Source organism: Ruditapes philippinarum, unplaced genomic scaffold, assembly GCF_026571515.1.
Source record: "Ruditapes philippinarum isolate M1 unplaced genomic scaffold, ASM2657151v2 ctg27_1_1_1_1, whole genome shotgun sequence".
NCBI lineage: Eukaryota > Metazoa > Mollusca > Bivalvia > Venerida > Veneridae > Ruditapes > Ruditapes philippinarum.
This window is the reverse complement of record NW_026864520.1, coordinates 418492-443589: the sequence shown is the minus strand read 5'-3', so window position 1 is coordinate 443589 and position 25098 is coordinate 418492. Positions and strand designations below refer to the sequence as shown.

General features: G+C 31.6%; 2 protein-coding genes across 2 annotated transcripts in view; one reads left to right on the top strand and one right to left on the bottom strand.

Moving 5' to 3' along the window:
- Positions 1-25098, bottom strand: part of LOC132725919 (kidney mitochondrial carrier protein 1-like) — a 263207-nt gene that overhangs the window by 129607 nt on the left and 108502 nt on the right. The window lies entirely within an intron of this gene.
- Positions 6595-20909, top strand: LOC132725905 (uncharacterized). The gene is made up of 9 exons (XM_060711098.1): positions 6595-6633; positions 8040-8149; positions 10245-10316; positions 12982-13031; positions 14150-14202; positions 15724-15833; positions 16673-16741; positions 19632-19818; positions 20782-20909. The coding sequence occupies exons 1-9, from the start codon at positions 6600-6602 to the stop codon at positions 20841-20843; spliced, it is 747 nt and encodes a 248-aa protein (XP_060567081.1). The 5' UTR covers positions 6595-6599; the 3' UTR covers positions 20844-20909.

Here is a 25098-nt window from a genome sequence, read left to right as displayed (position 1 = left end):
AATGCAGCTTAAGGTCGTCCGTGTTGACACCAGATTGTATCCTTTGTCGCCCCGTTCAAAAACTAATATCTAAAGGTTTAAACTTAGATCTAATTAAACGAACAAAGGAATCAAAAGAAGGGAATTTGTCTCATAGAACGACAACAATTAGCTTTACCCTTACTTTTGTGTGTTCACATTTTGCCATCATCATTTCATTTCTTAAACTTTTATAATATTCATACACATATATGATATGAGCATTTATTCGAGGGGTAATATACTTCAGCACAAATCATTTGCGTATTAAACTTCTATTTAAATTATTAAATCAGCGATAAAGTATAAATTTGATACCATTTACTGGCATGATATATCAGGTAAGGACTGCCAACTGATCTTCGCAAAGGGGGAGATCTGCAGAGAAATGATGCAAACTCTTCTTATATCACAGATAGAAGTTCTGCGTTCAAAAAAAAATTATTTTTATTTTAATGCAGATTTGTGAAAATATAATAACAGTATAATGTTGTAGACGCAAAATCTACAGAGGAACATTTTTCAATGTAATTCATGTCATTGCCATATTGAGCAATGTTGTCAATCATTTGTTTGTTTTTTACTACAAAATAACATTTGTAACCTTTATTACAAAATAACATTTGCAACCTTTATAAGTACGTAAACATTTAGTCAAATAAACTATTACCTCTTAAAGTTGACAATTTGGCAGTTTTAAACATGTGTGAAACAGACGAACAGACCAAACAATGGAACCTTAGGATGCCCAGACAGGTATGTTGGATGATATCCACAGATAGTCAAAGCTGACCTATATTTGTCATACATTAACATGTGTTTAAGTCATACGCATAAATAATACAGAATTCAACAAAAACCCTTAAAATGTGTGTGTTGGTGAAATATAACAAAATAACTCATTAAGAACTGAGTAATGATGTAAATAGTCCGTTAAGCCTTAATATTGCAAACTCTACATTAAAATTCATTTATGTGTATTGCTTCTCATATTTTCAACATTCTGATGAAGCATCACACACACAAATTTTTGAAGATACGCTTTTGATGAAAAAAATATATAGGCCATTACTTTTGCATACATGAAAGTAACTTGTATAAAATGTATATAGCTACTTTCTTGTACAAACATTTCGTAAGTTTTAATGAAATCCGTCCTGTATTGTAGTTGTACGATAAGATTTGAAATCGCAATTTCTTTCGTACCAACCAAATGTGTGAAAACATATTCTAATTGCCATTACTGCAGGATAAAAAGAGGGAAATTGGCTCAAAAATGAAATATTTAAAATTTTTGCAGAAACAACAATGTCAAGTCTGCAGAAATATGGCATGGAGCATCACCTTGAAGTCCATTCTGGCGCCCGCCCTACGAGTCACTTAGTATTAAAAAAAATATATAGGAAAAATACACTTAAGACTTCTTTGTCAGGAGTTTAAATATACTACTCAACTTTGACTAGGCACCATAAGTTAATTTTTATATTATCACAAGTATAAAACAGATTTCTTTCCAATTTTAAAAGTTCTGATTCAGCAATGTTTTGCGATATTCCCCTGACATTAATCCGTATTTATTTATCTGTTACAACTCGTCTTGGTAGCATGGAAAGCATGCAGCCTAATATTTTCATGTTTTTGATGGGGTGTACAATCACACGTTTCTTGCTATATAGCGACATTACTGGCTTATTGTCATTCAGTGGCTTACATGTCTTACATCTGTCACTTCGATATGGCGAATGCTAAGGCGGCATTTGAGAGAAGCAGAATTATGGAGGGCTGTAGGGATGGTGCAGCAGGGGGCCGACTTCCGCGAAGTTGGTGCGGCTCTTAGTGTCCAAAACGTCATCACCAGAGTCTGGGAGAGATACCGGCTACATGTTACACCCACAAGGAGGCATGCTGGCGGTCAGCAAAGGGTCACAACACCGGTTCAACATCGGTGTTTGGTCGTTCAGCAACTTCTCTTCGAAAAGACCTTGTAAATGCGGCGGGGATCCGTGTTTCCATAAAGACGGTACGTAGAAGGATGCATGAAGGTAATTCGCAGTCGAGTAGACCTTGCAAACGTATCCTCCTGTTGCGTTGACATCGCCAGGCCTGTTTGGAATGGACCTTGGAACACCGGAGACTCATTCTTTTCACTGATGAGTCCAGGTTTTGCCTAGACTCCACATATAGGCGTTCTAGTGTCTGGAGAAGGCCATTTGAACGGTTCCAGGCTGCAAATACTGCTGAGCTTTACCGCTACGAAGGTGGGTCAGTTATGAGTCTATTGAGCGCACTGACTGGCCAGCTTGCTAACCTGACTAATATAACACATGTTAAATGAGCTGCAAGTCAGAATTTCAGCTCGTCAGCTGCAATCTAGAACCATCCAGGAGCTTGGGGCCATGTTGGTCCAATAATGGGCAGCCATACCCGTTAGAACGATCAAAAACATATAGGGAGTATAAAAAGGCGCTGCAAAGCTGTCATTGATAGTCACTGGTCACTAACACGGTATTAAGTCTAAATCTGTGAACAAACAAATTCAATGTAACAAAGTCTGAAAACAAGCTATATATTCTGAAATCTTTAAAGAGGGCGCCATCCTCTTCTCTAGCGCAAAACAGTGTTTAACGCATTTAAATGATTAAATTCGATTCATCTGAATTGATAAAACAGTTAATCAACATTTTAAACATTTCGCACGGCCTAAATAGAATTATCCCAAAAATATATTCACACTCAAACATTGGTGCATAGCATAAATTAAGTAGTATATATTTGACATGAAGCATTTTCGAATTGTTTACCTCTACACAATTAAGTCATTCTCCTTTCGGTAAAAAATACAACCACATCAGTTTTAATAGACTTGTTTATTATACCTGCGTATAATAGAGACTAAACAGGTGATCGGCGCATGAATTGATCACTCCTCCCAAGAAACCTCCATATCCAAAACCTTTCCAAAACAATCCATAGTGCAGTTTTTGTCATGTAACATACGTTTTTATACTTAACATATAATTGTGATAACATTTCTATAATTTTCAGGAAAGAAGAAAAAATACAATATATATTTAGTAAAGATATTCATCTCGCCGCTCATCCAAATGTGAGATTAATAACTCATACATTTGTTTTACCACATTTCTAAATCATTGGAAATTGATTTCGTACATGTACCATTTTTAAAAGAAAAAACATTCAATACATAAATATATTGAACTATTTCTTTTTTCGTAATTAAAATATTAATTTACTGAAAGCAGAAATAAAGTTTTATACACATTATTAAAACATTTCAAATGTTGTGATTGATAGAACCTAACAGCGTGCATTCACACACAAAGTTTGAAGATCCTAGGTCAATGTAATTTTTATAAATGGTTACTTTAATATTTAATCACTACATATTCCAGTAACCTTGACCTTTAAGTTTTTTGAATTCAAATTAAGTGTTGCCGTTTGAAATCATCCATTTATTTAGTTCAAATCTAATAGCAATGCTAGTATTTTAGTGAATGTCAATATACGAAAGGTTAAATGAGGTCGGCGCTAACAAGTGGGTCATGACAATGGATCCGCTTTGTTACTTTAAATATCTATTGGAATAGTGTCTTTCAATGAAAGAAACAACTATTCCATTCTCTAAATTATAACTAAGATCTATTTATACTTTACAATAAGCTGAAGAAAGTATTTCAGAGACCTTAACTTTTCATCTGAAAAGCAGTGTCACTGTCATTAAGGTGCATAAATACAAAGGTTGAAGTTTAAGTTAATTACATTTATGTAATTGCTAGATTTACCATTAACCTTAAAGGTTATGAAGCTATATTTAATGAAATAAGTTAATCAAAATTAAAAAACGATATTGTTTCGGTGAATGAATCCGCCAATATTGTATAAAAACAGAATAGAAATGTTCTCGAAAAATACATAACATGCTGTTATTTTCTAAGGCATATTAATTTAGCGATGGTTTTGTGCATGCGTCATTTTGCTGTACAAAATTGATACAAAAACACAATACATTTTGAATAATTCTTTAATAAAAATATCAATTGACTAACAGCATCTTTATACACTTTATTAAAAAAATTGAAATGTTGTGATTGTGAGAATCTATCAGCATACAAAGTTAGAAGATCCTAGGTCAGTGAAATAACAATAAATGGCCAGTTTAATGTTTTATCCTTACAGATTCCAGTGGCCTTGACATTTGCGGTTTTGGATTTAAAATTAGTGTAGCAGGTAGAAATCAATCATATATTTTCATTTATAAAGTTGAAATCTAATAGCAATGCTAGTATTTTAGTGAATGTCTGAATACGAAAGGTTTAAGGAGATCGGCGCTGACTAGTGGGTCATGACAATGAATCCGCTGTGTTACTTTTAATATTGCTGTGACTTAACTTTAACCTTTTAGTGACAAGAGTCTTATCATCGCCTTATCTTATGTAGAGAATATAAAAACAAATCAGTATATACGTAGCACAGCAAAGTGGTAAGTTCTATTTCACAGCACTTCAATTTACCAATGAGTGATAATTAATCCATAGTATATAAACTTACAAAATTGGTTTGATTTGAGATTAACTGCATTAAATTCATTCATTCAGTATGAATATAAAAGAACATAATTTTATATTTGCGCGGAAAACGACTGCCTTCGTAAAACATCAAAATAATTTATCTTTGGCAAACATTATGTGATTTACTAAAGTTTGAAAATGTAATTTGCTGTTTAAGTTTTGTAAAAAATAAAATAAAAAATAAAACTGTATTTTCAATGTGAAAAATTTTTTGTTTAGTTTTTTGAATTTTTGGGGTAAAAATTCCCAAAAATTTTTTCCAGTAAGTGTTTTTTATACTTTAATTTTTAATGTGAATGATGTTTTGAATTTAAATTTTCATATATTTTCAACCTTTGTGTGGTGATTTCACATTTTATACTACAGATGTTTATACTTCAGAACAAAGAGAATATAAGTTTTGATCACTTGCAAGAAAAACAAAGGTCTACAACATTTCTGTGTCTCAAAAATCAAATTAAATCGGCTAATAAATGAAACATTAAAATAACAATAAATGATCAATTCCAACCGTACAAACGCCACTGACGTGATTTCGTTGTGGATTTAAAATTGTTCAAGTTTCGGGTTCTTCTTTACAGCAGTAAAAAATTGACCAAAAGTCTAGCGTTTTTAAACGCCTCGAGATTTCCGCGTAGGCATTGTCTCGTTTATTGACCGGCAATATTTTTTCTTTTCTATATAAGTTAAAGCTACATTAAATAAATTTCATAAAAAAGAAATAGCTTCATTTCGTTAATTAAATATGTTTCATATCAACTCCCGTTCTTAATATTTTGTCCAGACAACCAAGATGAGTTTTATAAGCCTTAAATCTACAACCTCATTGTGGCGAAAGTACAATTTCCTTTTGCATGAGAAACGCCACCTTTGGGTCCTCCGTACATCAAAAGAAAATTAACAAACATTTTTAAGTAGCAGTCCGAATTTTACGGTATATTTCCGCATAAAATTACGGGTGTTTTCATACAAATTCAATCTTTTTATGAGATAATGAGTTTTTTTTTTGTAAACAACAGTGCTAATGCACCGTGAAACTAAAACCTTGAAACTTCTTTAGATTTTTGAGTTTCTCTTGCGTTTATTTTTTAAACTTCCTTAAAAATATGAATTTTAAAAGTAGATTAAACCCGCAAACAAATACATAGAAAATAGTATTTGGGAAATTACTAAATTTCTTGCTTTTTAAAGGGAACTTAAACATTTTTTTTTCCCATTGGCCCAATAGTTTTCATTCGGGAAGAATCCTATAATGTTTGCATAATTGTTTTGACCACCCTTTTGGGTATATACACTAGTATTATGTTTTAGATAATGTTGGTTTTGTTGTTAAATCTTTATGTCAAATAAAAGTTAGAATAATCTTTGAACTTCACAGCCTGAAAATAAGAAAGAAATGCAAAAGAAAATATGCAGTTTGCATCTTTTGCGTAAAAGGGGTTGCTGCCCGTACCATTATTGTTAAAATTGTAAAAGGGACTACAACGCGTCCTTATCTTATGCTTATCTTGCCAAAAATATAGACATTACATTCATCGTTGGCGGGCAATTTAGGGTACATTTTTTTTAGAATTTAAATGTAAATATCTTATTAAAACATAATTTGGGGCCAAAACATCGTTGTTACTTCTCTTATATATGATAATCATATAAAACATTTTCAAATATTAACACCGTTAAAATTTTTTATAATGCTTTACCTTTTTTATTATTATTGTTTCTTCTATTCTTTGTTGTAACATTTGTTGTTATTATTTTTGTTGTTGTAAACACGGTTTTAATAACACCTGAAATGATTATACCGACTTGAAGTTAAGTATTTATTTTACTTATTAAATAGCTAGCTTTTATCATGTAATTACTTGCCTTGTTATCCTTTAGCATCTGATGTTTTCGTGTATATTTCAAGAGGCTCGGCACAAAATGGTTTCCTTTAGAAAAAGGTAGATTTGATGTATTAAAATAACACATTTATATATTACAGATAAAAGCATGAGTATTCTGTTTCTGGCCTATATTTTTCTTGGTAAGTCAAATAATTCCATAAAATCATATATAGATGTTTCTGTAGTTACTTGTGAAAAACTGTGTCCAAAATTAAAATTTTGATTAGATTTATATCAATCATTTTTTAAACAAATGCTGAAAATACGTTTTTTGATTATAATTCCTCCACGAATGAGTCAGTAAGAACATATAGTAGTGCGTTTCTATTTTTGAAACTTCATACAAATATTATGACGAAAATATGACTTACCATGTCTAGACCTTAAGATTAGGAAATTATACGACAATTTGTCGAAAAAGCTGTTGCTTTGAAGCTGTTTTTGTTATATTTTCTTTGTTCGTTTCTGTTCATCAATATTTTAATAACGCCAAATGAAATAAGACTCCAATTACAATCATATGCACAATTTGTCAGGACATTAAAATTCAGTTCATAGTATATGTTTCTCAAAGAATTTACCTTTATTCAACAGCTAGAGATACAATTAGTTTTCATTATCTTACTTAGAAATTCCTTGCAGCACATTCAATACATTTTTACGTACTAATTATTACAATGATGAAATCATTTAACAACCAAAATTTTTAGTTTTCAGTTGAACATATGTTATACTACATGCTTTCTTCAAAGATGTCATCAAGACGAGCATATGACCGGTTGATTATAAAACCACCTTTATAACAACAGTATTCAGCCTGTACGCAAAAATTAGTAATATGGGATAATTGAAGAAAAATAATTTCTCACTGTATCAACACATGTGCGTGTGTATAATTTGTCTTTTAAGTAAATGCGTAATAAAGTATCATAACAATGCAAGCACCTCCATGCAACATTGATACTCCTCTTGTGACTGAGGGGTTGCTTTTCATGGTTGAGGCCACCGAGTATTTATGTGTGGTCGTAAAAGGTCACTAAATGAGTTCGAATTACTAGAGTCTATGAGTATCTAAGCTCCATCAGGTTAGGTGGTTTTGACACCCAATGTTGCTTTAAGTTTGTAACACGCGAGGTTAGCCAAAATATCATCTTTTCTGTTTAGGCACCACATGGCCCAAATTGTGTTGGTGGGCTATAAAACCAAACAAACAAACAAAACAAATCACAAATGTGCCGTTTAAGATAAGCACGACGATGCAATTTTGAAACGGTATAAATAGTTAATAGTTGTTCCGTACTTCTTCCCAGTGTTGTTATGATTTCTTCTGGTCCCTCTAGATCATAGATGCTCGTACTTTAAGTGACGATGATTTAACCCAGCTTGAACTGGTTCTAATAGGCGTGTATAATGTTAAACGATACAATACATCTCACGGCAGACTAAAAACACCGAGTGCGCACTTGCTGTATGCTTTGCTCTTAAGGAACTACTCTCCTTTTCCAGTCTTTTTATAAAAATTGAAATCTAACAGTGTCTTTTTCAGGGTTTGCTAATTTAGTAACATCCCAGAGCACCATTAGATGTAGGTCGTGTAACCGAGCAAGTACATTGTCTGATTGCAACAAGCTTGTTGTTTGTGACGCCACACTCGAGGTAAAGCAAATATTTCTAAATTACCCAGTGATATGTACCGATTGTTTCCACAAATAACACGGATAATGTCACAATACATCTTACATAAAGAGGAATCAGAATCAAATAGCATAACCTATCTTTTCAACTTTGCTTCAAATACTTATGTAGGTAGCAATCGATCGTGTTTAGTAATAGAAAGAGCACCGAAACACGAGGTTATCTGATTTGTACGAGGGGGCGTAGCCCCCGAGTATTAATCAGATTACCGAGTATTTTGGTGTTCTTTCTCTTTTGTATCATAGTCAAACATAAAAACACGTTCCCTGTTGTCACAATATGAAACCCCGGCAAAAATGAACCAATAAACGAACATCTGAATATGATATTTCTGTCGCTTTCCCTTTCTCTGCCGTCACAATATGTAAACCCCAGCAAAAATAAGCCAATCAATGGGCATGCTCTGGAGTGCGGGTAACTAATACCCGCACTCCAGTTAACGCACGGTGCATGTATATGTATACGATTTTACCCTGACACATTTTCAACAGAAAGGTCTCCGAACTATGATACAATTAAATGATAGATGCGCTTATAGATGTTATGTCAATCTGGCATAAGTGATATTTTACAAAAAGCAAGCAAAGGCTATAAAATAGTCAGTACGAGTCTGCCAGTTGACCTCTGTGTGTCCAGATTATTTTGTACTCGTATTCTAAATCAGATGGTTACAGAAATATTCTTCACCCATTTTACAGCAGTTATAAAAGTGCCCGATGATGTTTTTTTATGTTTTTTATGGTTTTTTTTTTATTTTTTCACCAAAATGAAATATATCTTAAAAGGATTGAAAAGAATTACCGCTTTTAATTGACATTATGCCCATCGAAAGGTATATAGTGAGTTAACAGGTGATAAGTCTCCATAATGTCTATTTCCTTTCATTTTTTTTAATTTTCTTTGTCTGAACGATACATGACTCACGTAGACCAAGGAAATTTTTATAAACACAATTCGGAATTTACCTGTAATGTTCAAATTATAAAAAGAATGTTACAGGATTTTTACATTTGAGGCAGATTTATATCTTGTCTTTTTGTATTTTCCAATGTCAATTGTTGGTCAGGTACAATTATAACAGTCAATTGTTTAAATTCAGAGTAAATTCAAAGCTATTGATGTTGAAGATCCTTTATCAGCATGCAAACATATAACAATAAAAAAGCTGGTCCTATTTCACAAATGTACCAAAATAGAAAATAAGGAACAAATTCAACAGGAAGCTGAAAAGATAGTCAGATAGTCACAGGAACACACAAACTCGTCTCTATTGACCAACGTATGTCCGAATTGGTTCGGAAACCTCAAAAAAAGTGTAAATAAAGGCATAAACTTATATATTTTACAAAAATTAAACATAATCTCACCCCAGACTATCTCTCCGATGTAGCCCTGTATTCATTTGGCCCCGAACCCCGATTTCCCGTAAGGAGTACTCAATATACACAGACCATTCAATGTACTAAAGATTTTTTGTATAAAAATACAAATATTCACAATTCAAGAAAAGTACTTGTTATTTTTACTTCACTTTTTATTTTTCTCACATATTTGCAGTACTTGTCACCATATTTCAACTGCGTGACTGACGTAGTATGGGCAATATTTGCATATTTTGACATTTTTGGTAATTTTCGGAGATTTTAAGTACCGTTTTCAATACTACCTTAAATTATTTAAATTATAGCATCACTCTGTCCAATTATGTTCTGCTTTAGTGTGTTCATGATCTACATGTATATACATGTATATCTTTATTTAAAATATGTTTAACCCAATTACAAAGAGCATAATGTCACTTTAAAACATTTTAGTATGAAACGTATTTATCGAGAAATTTGATCTACAAACAAATGTAAAACAGAGCAAAATACTCGGATGTTTTGATTGTTGAGCTTGTTAATTTTATGGAAAGTGGTGACTATAACATTTTACGTTTTGAACAAGTTACTACAAACGCAACAATTTTTTCTCTGTCAAGTAACGGCTAATTTAACTTCTGTTATCAAGGTTTTGCACTTATGAGTAATGACAAATTTATTTATTGTTTTAACAGGATTGCTACATGGATCAGATATTAACGGATCAACTAACAGTTGTGTATGAAGGCGGCTGCAGAGCAAAGACTGTAGGTTTTCAAATCCCTATAGCGCCCGAACCTTACTACTATATTCTTAGCATCAGTGTTAATACTTAATTATCGATTTTGTCGTTAACTAAGAAATAACTTAAAGATCTTTTAAGACAATTTTTTTTCATGGATTTATTTAATAAAAATGATGCTCAAATTAAGATTTGTCAATATTGTAAGTTCCAATAAGCATTATTTATAAAGATATTAACGAATTTAACATTTAATGTAAATAAAGGGTGGTAATTAGAAATTTATTTTCTATAAATTCTAAGTCAAATTTTCCGATAAGAAACGAATGCATATAATTAATTGATTAAATATAATGTGCACAAATATTTGCAGTACACATTTTGCATACTAGTATTATTCGATGTTTGAAAATTGTTTTCTTTGCATGATTATATACATATATAATTTTTTGCAAGTGTGGTATACACACAGTAACAATATCTATCACAAAACATACAGGATCTTTAATACTTAAATTACACTGTGAAATATATGAGTATCTCTTTGAAAAGTGATATTACACAATATGATATTTTAAACCCTATTGTTTTGAAACTTTGATGAAAAATACACAAGTCTTAGATTATATTTTGCTCGTGAATCTTTGTTAAAATATTGTCTCTTTTAAGGTGACAACAGACCCTTTCCGTGGTACTCACATAAATGTCATTTAAACCAACTTATTTCAGTAATAATTGTTATTTATTTAATTTTTGTGCATTAAATGTCGTTGATCATCATAAAAAATAACATATTTGAAAAAAATGCCTTTGTAAATGATTGATTTTTAATAAAAATCTTAAAATTTTAAATCGTCATATCAAAGTCATTTTCTATTTTTTTGTCATCAAACTTTTGGAAAAAAAAAACATACTTATAATATCTGGGGAACCGTGTCTCAAATTTTTTCTATCTTTTCTCAAAAAAATATTACGTAACGTCAAACATTTTATGCGACTTTTTTCACCATACATATTACGTAATTAAAGATAATTAAGTCGCTGATTGAGCAAACAAAAATCCCTGACACGGTTCCCTCCGTAAATGAATTCCGTTTCATGTGCTTCAAACCGCATGCTAATTGCTTGATTATTAAAAAAGTTATGCCGATTCAAAGTTAGTCCGACCCGCATCAAACGAAGCGTCATAAATCGGCTGTTCTCTCTCGGACCCCTACGTTTCACGCTAAATAATTGCATAATACACAAATATCGCACCAGAGAGGGTCACAAGTTGCGGTAACATACTCTAACAACATTTTATGACCCAGTGACACCTGACCAATTAAAAAGTTGCTGATTAATATCAGTTTATAACAGAAATTTCTTCAAATCTTAACGTGATTTACCATCCGTCTGATATCGGTCGCACATGTCACGTGACTTTCGGTAAAATTTGAGGCACTCGGTGGGGGGAAATGGAACGTATTTGCGCACCGCTAGCGGGGTATTTAATTGTTTCACTTTTGAAGTTTATTATTATTATTATTATTATTATCATCAGCATTATTATTATATATATTATATACTCTGTGTATTCGTTTATGAAATTCCGTTAAAATAACAAAAAACTGAGCTTCTGACGGTCTTTTAAAGTCAATGGTAGATGTACAAATAAGAACGGGATATTATATATTTTTTCCTCCAAATTCATTATTGATATAAATGCTTCACATATTTTAATAGAAATAAAAGGTATCACTCGATCATTATGATCTGACCTTCTTGACTTCTATTATCATGAATATCATCTATGCATCTGAGCACGGCATAGATCTCGAGATCCAGTTTCTACTGGGAAATACAATAAATTCCATACTTTGTCCCAGGTTTATTAGTACTGTGTTCGATTTACTGGCGAACAATTTATTCAAAGCATTCACTGATAATATATTTTATTATCTTTTTTTATTGATTCATAGAGAAATAATCACCCTAAGACAATCTAACATGGTTTAGAAATTTGTCAGGGACACCTTACCACAAGTCATATAGGCGTTCACATAAAAAATGTTGTCTGTTTTTGTTGTCGTTTAACTTGACATTGTTAGAAAACGAGGTTGAATGTAAAGCAAGCCCTTGAATCCGTACAAAAGTCCATAAACTCAATGTAATATCTATCAGATTAACGGGACAGACAAATTATTTTCACACATTATGGATATTTTAGCAACTATATTTTTAATCAACCCCGTGGTCGTGCGATTTGCCGCTATTCTATATTATTTATGTTTCATACATTATGTTACGTACATTGGCCGACAATTTCTTATTTTATAAAAAGGCTGAATAAAAGGTAGACGATATTCGGTATGTGTATGATACATGAATTACGAGTAGTATGGACCAGTATGGACCGGTAATTCACGCATATATGGAACTACCGATTTCCCTCATTGATGCCTCAACAGGGGGCGGAGCGTTATCGATAATTGACAGGTTACGCGAATAGCAGATAAAAATGGTACAGGTACCGTTTTGAAACGTTTAAAAACACATTTTTTGGACTAACTGCTTCCAAAATTAAATCACGAATGTGTTCAGAAAAGATGGATAAATCTACTAAGCAAAAAATCTCATTTTAGGTATTTTCAGTGATAATTGACTCCGTTGTCACCTTAAGAGAAAACATATAATTTGTGTATCGACAGGTTTGTTCCAGTAGTGGAAGAAAACGAAATGACTTCATTGCATGTTCAAGGTAATATTGGATCTTCTTCTATTTAAATATATCATACAGGAATGTTAACGGTTGTTTGTGTGTTAAGCATAAAATATCGACAGGAAAGAACAGCGTCAATAGAACGCAGCTAGCACAACAGGAAGCGGCACTGGGCCGCATAACTACAATATGCCATCAGTGACTGTTATTTGCAATAATTAACCGTTTTATTTTATTTTTAACAGTTTACCGATTCTTCAATTATATTCTCTTTGGTAAGAGTGAAGTGCAAAGAAACTTTCCAGACGGTCAATATGGGTAAATCTCTGGTTTCCAATTGAAAAGTTGTTTTTATTATGCTACCTCAATAGATAGTTTTCAAGATATTATCTATAAAGGCCTTATTTTTAAGACGTCTCTTGTATGAATACAGCAATTCAAAATTATATCGAAGTTCGACTGAATGTCTAGTCCTTTTTTCTGCTCCCCAAAAATTTTCGTAGGAGCATATAGTCGCCGGGTTGTCCGTCCGTCCGTCAGTCTGTCCGTCCGTCCGTACGTACGTCCGGAATTCGTGTCCGGCCCATACCTTCGTTATTATTTGAAGTCGGATTTTACAACTTTTCTACAGAAATGATCTACATATTGAGACGACGTGTCGCGCGCAACATTTGGTTCGCTACTTTGAAGGTCAAGGTGACAGCATGATCTTTCAGTAAAATGGTCTGGCCCATAACTTCGTTATTTGAAGTCGGATTTTACAACTATTTCACAGAAATGATCACCATATTGAGACCATGTGACGCACGCAACATTTGCGTCGCTACTTTGAAGGTCAATGTCACAGCATGACCTTGCAGCCCAATCGTGTCCGGCCAATAACTTTTTATTTGAAATCGGATTTTACAACTATTTCACAGCAATGATCACATTATTTAGACGACGTGTCGCGCGCAACATTTGGGTTGTTTTTGCACTTTGAACTTTGTTTGTGAGATTACTCTGACACTACAAGAGGTATACCTTCCTGTGTCCAAAACCTATTCGGGGAGCATCACCCGGTTCAACCGGTTCTTGTCTGGAAAAGCTTTTATGAGATAAAAGTGTTGGATAAGAAAAGGACAATGTTCATTAATTAAATAAAATATTTCTTGCAGGTGTTGTGATTATGAAGAGGATTGTAACAGACATTTGTGTGGGATTAAGGATGGTTTGTTGAACTATAAATATTTATTTCATAGTATTCAATATGTCAAATGTCATTAATTGTCCATACAATGCTCCTTCATTTACACAAACACTATATTAATAACGTGTACATCTTTTGCCATTTCTTGAAAGTTAATGAACTTTTTCAAAATGTAACATATTATCGTCTGCAATAAGTTTTATCATTTCACACTTTATAGAATATAGCTAATGCACTTTCAGCATTGACTGCACGTGATGTTCCAATCACAATCATTATCGTATCCAATCTTATCAATTTTAGCCCCGTGTTCATTTCCAGAGTTCAAAAAGTCTATATCAAATCCATATCACACACCTTATAGACTATTTTTGTTTCCAGAGTCATATAGAATCATTAAGGTTTATATAAATTTAGCATCACACTCCAAATAGCTTCATATTCATTTCTTGAGTCCAAGAGGCAAAAGATCCATATCAACGTCATATCGTACCCCGTTTATCGGTCATTCCTTTTTTTTTCTTTTTCTTTTCGTTTGTTAACAAACATGCATAATAATCTCATATCATGTTGTACGCTTTGTCACACCCAAAATGGATCCTTCGAATAGAATCTATATTCGTTAAACTGCTCACCATATGCGGAAAGCATGTGCAACGTCGCGTCAAATAGAGCTTTCGTAAAGAAATGATGGATGGCAATGAAACCTATCATTAACAACAGAAACATAAAAAAGGAGGCAGTGCCTTATTTTATGGATCTGTGTGTAATCTCGGGCATGGTTTACGTTTTCATTTTTGGCTTTTTAGCAAAGCACTTTAGAAGTGTTCTTTATATATGAAACACCTAAAAATATGAATTTTACATATTCATTTAAAACAGTTGTAGGTATCCTCTCGTTATGGATTATATACACATAGCATTTAATCTGACTAACAACATACCGACAGACAAACAAAACACAACAGAAACAGAAATCTGAACAAAATCAATTAGTTATATATTGTATCTCAAAATAGACAACCACAAAATGTCCTATTGTTTTATATTAGACAGTCGCAAAAATAGACAGACAAAAAACAAGACAGAAAACAAACAGCTATACGAAAATTCCCCCTTTAAAAGATTGAGTATCTGTATCCGGAAAAAAGCAACAGTTCCTCCGAATTCAGTACCTTATCAAATTTTGTAGCTGTATTCGTTTGCGTTAAAAAAACATCCCTAGAATCTTTATACGCAACAACTACGAATGTTGCACCCGATGGTGCTCTATCTGAAAGAATCCATATAGGGTATAAAAATGCTTAATCATTAAATCCGTATCTATTGCTACAAATTTCCAGTGAGTTTTGTCATTTATTTAATATACTATTATTCTTATTCTTCCTCTGCCTGTGTCTTTGGCTAAAACCTAAAGAAAGTAATATAACTGAGCAGGACGTACTATCATGCTTTTAAATATATTTATTATACTGTTGTTGTTTTACGTAATCATTAAATGTTTAGTTACATAAGATAATTCTTATAGAAATAACTTTTTAGACACTATAAGCATCAGTCAGTGCTACAGCTGTGATTATAGGACCTCGGAACAGTCCGAAGTGAAAGATCCGAAATCCTGTGTAACTCTAGATACATGTCAACCAAATGAGGTACATTACATTTCGTATTATACAAACATATATTTAAAATGTTCATACATTGTTGATGCTTATTTTGTAACGGTTGATGTTTCTTGTGAGAATTTTAGATTCTGTTTTTTAAGCATCTACGTGGTGTATATTCGTAAGGAAATGTTTTACTTTTAATGTCATCATTTCAACAAATTTGCTTATTTCGAATATCTGTCCAACAGCATCAATATGTCTTAAGGTATTGGTGGATACCTAATGCAGTATCTCCTGTCTGGCGAGTATTCATTTGCATTGATGAGACAGAGTTTTGATAGGGCATGGGTTTAAACCCCAGTTTGTCATAATAAGATTTTCTTGATAATTTGTAATTAAAGAAATTGATGTTCTATATATATATTTACTGTGAAATGTATGAAATTTGATAGCACAAAGAATTAAAATGATTATAATTTAAAATCAGCATGATAAACTTTTCTTTACATTTTGCACAAATGTTAAGAATATTATCTAGATAATCATTATTAAAAATATTTTGATGCTCCGATTACATTTGACAACATCTGACGGGTTTTCTTACCCCAATCTCTTCCTATTTGATGTAAAATGTTGTTGTTGTTGTTGTTATTGTTATATGAAACCATTACAAAAGTTGAACTTTAATTGTCGATATTTTTCAAGCAAAATGGTAAACTTTTGAAATTTTTTGTATTGATGTCCATAATATTGTAAAGTTAAATTAATGAATAATCAACACCTTTTGAAAAAGTGTCAATATATCTTAAAATTTAAATTATAGATTTTGTGTTATATAATGGGCATTTATATATGTATTTGTTTTTTCGTTTACAAATGTTAAGGTTTGCTATGCTACCATGTCAGATATTGGCGGGAAAGACACGTTTTTCTATGGTTGTTTGAGCAAGCTTGTAAGTTTTATGTTATTTGTCAGTTCTCCTTTATATATATTTTAATTTCAATTTCACTATTAATCTTTAAATTAATTGATTAATTGGCATACACTTATCCGCTCACTTAGTATAAAGTACAGATATAATTATTCAAGCCGAAACGAGTTATTCTTTGCAAATGTAAAAATATAATAATGTATATACAGATGTTTATATATAGAAAGTGACACTTTGCTTTGTGACAATACACACTATTACAAAATTGGAAATGTGAATGAAACTACATACGTTCAAATTATGTAAAACAAGTAAAATGAGTGTCCAAAACTATGTGTTTTATAATATTCTCTTCTTTTATAAATGATGCTTATTTCATAGTCACATTTTACTACAAACTTTTTCCATATCCCATAAAGTACTTGAATTAAGTAACTTATTTTAGTCCGCAGATAAAAATACAAAGTTTTACGAAATATTGATTCGTTTATACGAAATATTAATTCGTATTTACGAAAAATTAATTCGTTTTTACGAAATATTATTTCGTAATTACGAAATATTATTTCTTATTTATGAAATATTATTTCGTAATTACGAAATATTAATTCGTAAGAAACGAAATGTTATTCGTAATTACGAAATATGAATTCGTAAAAACGAAATGTTATTTCGTAATTAAAAAATCATAATTCGTTTTGACGAAATATTTATTCGTTTTTACGAAATAATAATTCGTTTTTACGAAATATTGATTCGTAATTACGAAATATTAATTCGTTTTTACGAAATCTTATTTAAGGTCATTGTGAGCTTGACAAAGAACCTACTTATCCCACAAATGGGTCAATGAGTGAGAAGAGAAGTCATTCTCTATCCAAAATGGTCTCTTTTTCCCTTTTGTCAAATACATGTTCCTATCAGCAATGTTTTAATGTTTCAGGCAATTAATCTTTTATGACATGTTTCTTTAAAACAGAAACATGCTTTATTATTCCTTTCTTCTATCATATACATAAGTAAAACTAAAGAGGCGAGCGGGGGGCTCCAGACTTTCACTAATCTAATCAATTAAAAACAATATTTCCTTACAATTTATGTATGGGCACCGTGCGATCATAAAAACATAATATTTATTTCAAAACTCAATAATTGCGATTAAACGAAACAGAAAAAAATGTCCGTGTTTGGATTTGAAGCACAGGACCCCATTTCAACTAAATTTTCCACCGCATGTACTATCACGTCTGTTGCTCAACGCTATTGATAGGTGATTATTTTAATTTATATACAATAGTGTTAAGTTAAAAAAAAAACTTGGGGAGAAAAAAATCACTATTTATATTGCATTTACATGCCTTATATTCAGTCAGGAACTTAGTTTCGGAGCCTTATCTATAACTATTGCAAAACTCTTTGAAACTCTAGAAAAAAATGAATTCGTTTTTTTTAAATATTATTTCGTATTTACGAAGTATTATTCGTAATTACGAAAGAACATTTCGTTTTTACGAATAAATATTTCGTAATTACTAAATAATATTTCGTAATTACTAAAAAATATTTCGTTATTACGAAATAATATTTCATAAAAACGAAGTAATATTTCGTAATTATGAATTAACATTTCGTAAAAACGAATTTATATTTCGTAATTACGAATAAATATTTCGTACAAACGAATTAATGTTTCGTAAAAACGAATTAATATTTCATAATTACGAGTTAATATTTCGTAAAAACGAATTATTATTTCGTAATTACGAATTATTATTTCGTAAAAATGAATTTAGTTCCGGTGGGAAAAGTGTGGAAAATGTCACATTAGGGGCTCCGTATGAAAGTCATGTTTACATTAGGTACTTATTACAATATACCACAACATTAAAGTAGTCATTAATCCAAAGTGCAACTTAGTATATTTCTTTTTTCTCAAAACAGCCAACGCTTTAAGTTTTCACGAAAAGTACATTACATTATTATATTCCTAAATTTAGTATGATAGTGCTTGAGAGACACTTTTTCTTATTAAATGCATGATATGGAAACGAAGTCAACGAAGCAGAATGATCAATTTGTGAATTACGTGAGCAAGATTACTATGACAAACAGCATGTAATTTTAATACATATTCATGATGAGTCATTGCCATGAGGTTTCCAGATTTTATCAGATTTTATTATGATGCATTAAAAAGAAAATAAGCTGCACCTGAAATCGGTAAAAAAAGGGATATCATATTCATGAAAATAGGTATAATGTTGTTTGAAATATCAGGAGATTTTCATTGGAACATAAAGACATGTTACTTGGAACATCAATGAGCTGATTCTACAAAATGATCCTGATCTTAAGTTGACAAATGAAGCCTCAAAATTTGAAGTAAAAAGTCTTTGTGAATATATTTGCCTTATATTTGTAGGACTTGATTGTAATAAAGTAATTGTCTTAGGTTTATTAAGTGTTTTTCATATTCTAAAATCATATTGGAAACAGAAAATCCATAAACTGTCAGAATTGCAGACAACTAATGACATCATTTGGGATTGCTTAACTTGACTCGTTTTGGCTGTTAAATGCGCTCAATCATGCTTTTCAATAACTATAAAATGCAATGATTTTCCCTTTTATTTGAATATATTATAAGTAAGTAGAAAAGCTTTTATTTTATAAAATATTGAATAAAAGCTTAACAACTACAAGATTCAGAAAATAATCCAGTACTCGGGTACTTTCTACAATGTTAAGGAAGTACTTACTGTTTATATTGACAACTTATTATGTCTAATCAAAGTTAAATCTTGCAGACATTTGTCCTTAAAATAAACAAGAATAAAAGTGTATGTTGTTTGAAATAGAACTTATATATTTACTTGTCCACGATGTTTTAATCTGCACATTTCAATTTCAGCAATGTCGTTTTTTGATGAATAATGCTTACAATGAATATAAAATGTGTGTTACAAGATCAGTACAACCTCCCCCTGGAATGACATATGATCAGGCCTGTGGTCATATAGGAAAACGTGCGACATCACTTTGCCATTCATGCTGTGCTGATGGTGGTTGTAATTATGGGACATGTCAAGAATTAAACGGTATTTTAATTAAGATATAATTTTTTTTAAACCAACACTTGTTTAGTAATGTACATTGAATTACGTTAATTGCCGTTGGTAAATTAATATGCTAAAAAACATTTTGTAGTTATTTCGCTTTCTGATTTAAGGGAAAAAAATAAACAAAATGTGTATGTTTTATATTAAGGTAAAGAATGATTCTGCAAGAAAGTGTACGCTTTTTGATAAAGTAAGATATACGTGATCAAGATAGTGTCACTTTATGATGAGGTTTAAATATAATCAAGCAAATAGTGTATGCTTTATGATAAGTCATCAAGATAATACATGTATATGATTTATGATGAGGTTGAAATATAATTCATCAAGAGAGTATCTGAATTATGATGAGGCAAAGTATAATTCATTAAGATAGTGTACGCTGTATGAGGAGGTAAAATACAAGTAATCATGATAGTACAGTCATATATATGATTTATGACGAGGTTGAAATATAATTCATCAAGATAGTGTATGATTAATGATGAGGTAAAATATTTTTCATCAAGAAAGTGTACGCTTTATGATAAAGTAAAATATAAGTCATCATGATAGTGTCAATTTATGATGAGGTTTAAATATAATCAAGCAAAATAGTGTATAATAAGTAAGGTAAAATATAAATCATCAAGATAGTATACGCTTTATATAATGAGATAATATATTATTCAGCAAAATGATGTATGCTTTATTATCAGATGAAATATAATTCAGTAGTATAAGTTTAAGCTTTGTAAATTACATATAATTCACATGATATTAGTTACTAGAACGTTGATAAGAATTATTTGAATGACATAGATGATTGTACATAATTATGTCAACCAGCGCTTTTATGCTAATAATACTAAATTGGATATTCATTCAATATGTATTTCATATTTGTATTTAGACAACAAACTCGTAAACGTTTATTTGTTTTCTTTTTTGTTTGTTTTTAAGCTCGGATTTTCAGACTGGCAGATGCAGGAAAGTTTGATATGAATACCTTAAAGGTCATATAAGAAATTGCTGCAGTGCACATACCATTAACTTGTTTATCGATTAAACAAATAAATGAAAGATTGAGATGATTTTTGTTGTTTTCCTACCATTGTTTACCACATCATAAGTTTATAAGGCCGAGTACGAACAAAAAAGCATTAAATCATTAACAAATGATATGTTTCTTATTTCCTTGTTTATAAAATGTCTACCAATGATTGATGGATACCTTTATATTAAAGACGGTTCATTGTACCACGTGTATACAAAAACATCTTTGATCTGAAATTTAAATAAGAAATACTTTAGTTAGTAGATTTAAACAATTAGCCCTTAATTCACCTTAGTACACCCACATTTGCAAACAATATATTTGTAAATGAACGTGTATGCCAAAACAACATGTTTCAGCAAATTTGAAAAATATGTTTGCTTATTTACACCATAGACGGGTTTGATTTTCGGAAAAGACCCTCCGTTAAGAGTCTAACGGCATTTTTTAGTACAAGCAGGTAGTCAATCGTTTTTGCATAATTCGGGTACGCTGAATCCATTTTTTGCTCTACCACGGCTGTACTCGAAGTCCTTGACCTTCTAAAGGTCAAATCAAAATGGCCGCCATTGTCCTTTACCATCTACTTAAGAAATTATTATTTCTGGTACATATCGTATCGCATGTCCGTTAATCTACATGGAATTAAGTTTCAATTACTTTTAGGAATAATTGGCTGATAATTATACATGCTATACACATTGACTGCTATGCCGGCCATCTTTGATTTCAAAATGAACACCTTTTTTAACAAATATAAGTAAAGTGCTTTTAAACAAATGGATCATTCTGTAAGAATGAGTATCAAAAATTGTATAATGATATGAGCAACATGTCATGTTGAATTGTATGTGCTGTGTAGGTATACTGCACACTTTAATTTACATCATTACTTTAAACTATCACAGGTCATCTTTTTGGACAATTAATATATATCAGGTATCTGAGATCCCAAATGCCTTACATAAAACCTGAACATTTTAGTTTACCATTAGATGTTTAAGTTTTCTTTATTTTGATAGAATAGCATTTTTGTAAAACTTTATGGACACTAGATCATTTTATAATTTGAATGCCAAGAGTCAAGGTCAGTATGTAAATATTTAAAAAAAAATTGCCTGTCATCTTCACAGGTCAGCGACTATGTTTCTGAGCCCGCATGTCTTTGCAACAATATCTATTGTACGACCCGATTTAAAATAGAAAACAACAACAACAAAAACAACAACAGAATCCCTAAAAAAACGATCAAAACGGCAAAAAAGAAAACGTTGTAGGCTCGATTTGATTGAGCCTGTACATGGACGCAACTGGAAATTGCAAGGTACCGTCCAAGCACCCTAGCACCGGCCTACGCAAAATTCATATATCCAAGGGGGAAATTGTCAAATTTGGAATTAAGAAACATCCGCAGATGTGTTCATACGATATCTTCTATCGTTGTTTTGATATAGCTACTTTATAAAGGGTCGTATTTATCAATCAAACTTTAAGCATGCCTATACATGGTTAAAAACAGAGCATCTATTTATTAACTGAAATAAACTTAATGAATGGTAGTCATTTTAATCTTTATTGTATTTCACTTTGAAAAAATGTCTCGCAAACATGAACCATAAACAGTCTACGAGCTTACACTGTCTTAATGAATAATATAAAGTAAAACATTATAGGTCTACTGCGGGTATTTGATGATGGTACATGCATAGAAGATTAGACAGTTAATTGATACCAATTCTGCTATTAATATATTGACGATTCACTGCTGTTTACCCTTTTTTATTAACACAGAGAATTTTGGATTTTTGCTACTTAATCATGTAAAATATATGTATCGAAGCCTATGTGTTTAAATTTTATTAACTTACCTGAAAATACGAGTTTTTTTTGCGTTTAGTCATAGCTCATTGGTATTCATTCATTGTCTTAGTTAATATCAACGTCTACATTATAATTATGCCACTTTGCAAAGGACGCTGAGCCTTATTCTATCTTACGTTTTAAAATCATTCAAGTGACTAAGATATATTCAAATCTTCGTACTTATATGTTCTTGGCTATCTTTCAAGAAATTGATGAGTATCCTATTCCATTATGATATAATATATTTTGATGTCATTTGCCCCAATATAATTATTTTATCTCATATTTTTTTCAACTATCACTCCATAAAATTACTTTTGTACTTCTTAGTGTAATTTTAGTCACTAAAATGTGTACCAACTATTTTTGCACTATCCTGACAATTATGTAAAACAAAGAGAAACAAGGTCGTGCCACTTGAAATGTCTCCGAAGCTCAGCTCAGTTATGATCCATTAATGGTTAATGATCCATTTGTTGCTGGGTCGTGTTGGGGTTGCGTTCATTGAACGCCACCTTTCCTTGTTAATCTTGTTTTCCTTTTTTTACATTGAAGGCATGTATACTGTAGTCTTAAAAGTTTTACAAAAATAAGAAACATTAAGAAGCATTTATTTATATCTTCAGTATTTCTTATTATTTTAAAAAAGCGTCCATGAATAAATAACCAATATATAGACACAACCATCAATGTTCTAAATTGACCTATCTAGCTATCAACCTAGTGTTTAAGCATTACAAGTAGTCCTAATGTGCCACAAATGTATGCAAAGTTACGCCAATATCCATCCAATGAATGACAGAATTCATGACCGGACATGACCTTCAAAATATTTATTCTCACTCAAGACAAATTATTTCAAAGTACCATGTATTTATTCTTAGCTCTTGCTGAATAACACATATATGGACTGGACATGGCCACAAATGCACTCTCATATCATTACTTTTGAAAGGCAAGTGTGACCTTGGAACATTTGTCCGCTACATGTCGTCTTACAAAGAGGCGCCGTATTTAACCCGAATGATGTTTAATTCATCCATGAATGACAAAATCGTTTACCAGACTTTTTAGACACTTTAAGGAAATAGTTTGTTCGAAGTGAAAGTATGATTTTGGTCTTTGATTAACATCATCATCCCGGTTTAGCATGTGACTCATTGTCCCAATGTGCCATTTATTTATGCAGAATTATTTTAAAAGGCATCAATTAATGAGAAAGTTATAGATCGGACACAACTATCTTGTTACGTTTATATCATGATTTATAAGTTTAACTGTAGACATAACCCTGCTTGTGCATGACACGACCTTTTCAAATTACACATTTACGCAAAGTTATTGTCGTTCAAGTACTTTTATGACTTTTTTAAATATCAGTTCGTGCATCGAAAATTGTTGACCTGGTTCCCCACTAATGAGCTTTTACAAAATTGTCTTTCTTGATAGACATGACCCTGCTCTTTGGATTGTCGAATTGGCTCTCGAGCACTACTCGTCCCAGTACATGTTCTTGCGCAATTGACATTGACATAAGAAATAACCAAACAATTTTCATGGTATCCCTGTTTGAAGATTAAGTAATAATATAAAATACATCATTTCCCAATCCGTTATAGGCTGTGTATTTATGCTTAACTATTTCAAAATTCATCTCTTAATGACAGAATACTAAAATGCACATCTTTTTTCAAGCACTTTCAAGTATAACATGAGGAGTTGAGCTTCAAATCTGGGCTTTTCTTATGACATTGTATCCATGTGCCACACATTAATGCAATTAATTTCAAAATTTATCCGAAAATGACAGATATGGACGGGATTAAAAACGGACAGACAGGGACAAGCTCTTACTGAGAGATTTGTGAAGATGTCTGTTATCTTCATATTTGTTTCTTACTCCAAAAGCAGCCTTTTGCCTCCCATAACCAATGATTCATCCTATAGGTCGGGGGTATACGGAATTAATCTAAACGCCAAATTGTGATCGCGAATACCCCTAACTGACACAAGAGGACGCTCGGACAGATGGACAGACGGGCAGAAATTTGAGAAGGTCCCCCCTTAGGGCGATACAAATCCAATTTAAAAACATCGCAATAATTTAAAGAAGTGCATTGTATTCTTAGAAGTATAAAAACAACATCTAAATGACGAAGTGAACGCAAATATGACTCATTTACGTTGTATTAGGGTATAAATTGTCACCTTTTTCACCATAAAGTTTGGAGTTTTAATGGATGATTTTCAAAGTCTGCACTTGGTAGTCTTAATTAGTATCATTGCACTTCTAAAAAAAGAAAACATGCCTAGTAAAATGCCTTCTTGTGCTTGTTTACTTTAATTATAAAACAGTGTAT

Excerpts from the sequence above, each read along its gene's own strand:
- LOC132725905 (XM_060711098.1), top strand. The coding sequence starts at position 6,600 with ATGAGTATTCTGTTTCTGGCCTATATTTTTCTTG. Across the intron at positions 13,032-14,149 it reads GACTTCATTGCATGTTCAAG|GTGTTGTGATTATGAAGAGG; the intron begins GTAATATTGGAT and ends TATTTCTTGCAG. Across the intron at positions 14,203-15,723 it reads TTTGTGTGGGATTAAGGATG|ACACTATAAGCATCAGTCAG; the intron begins GTTTGTTGAACT and ends ATAACTTTTTAG.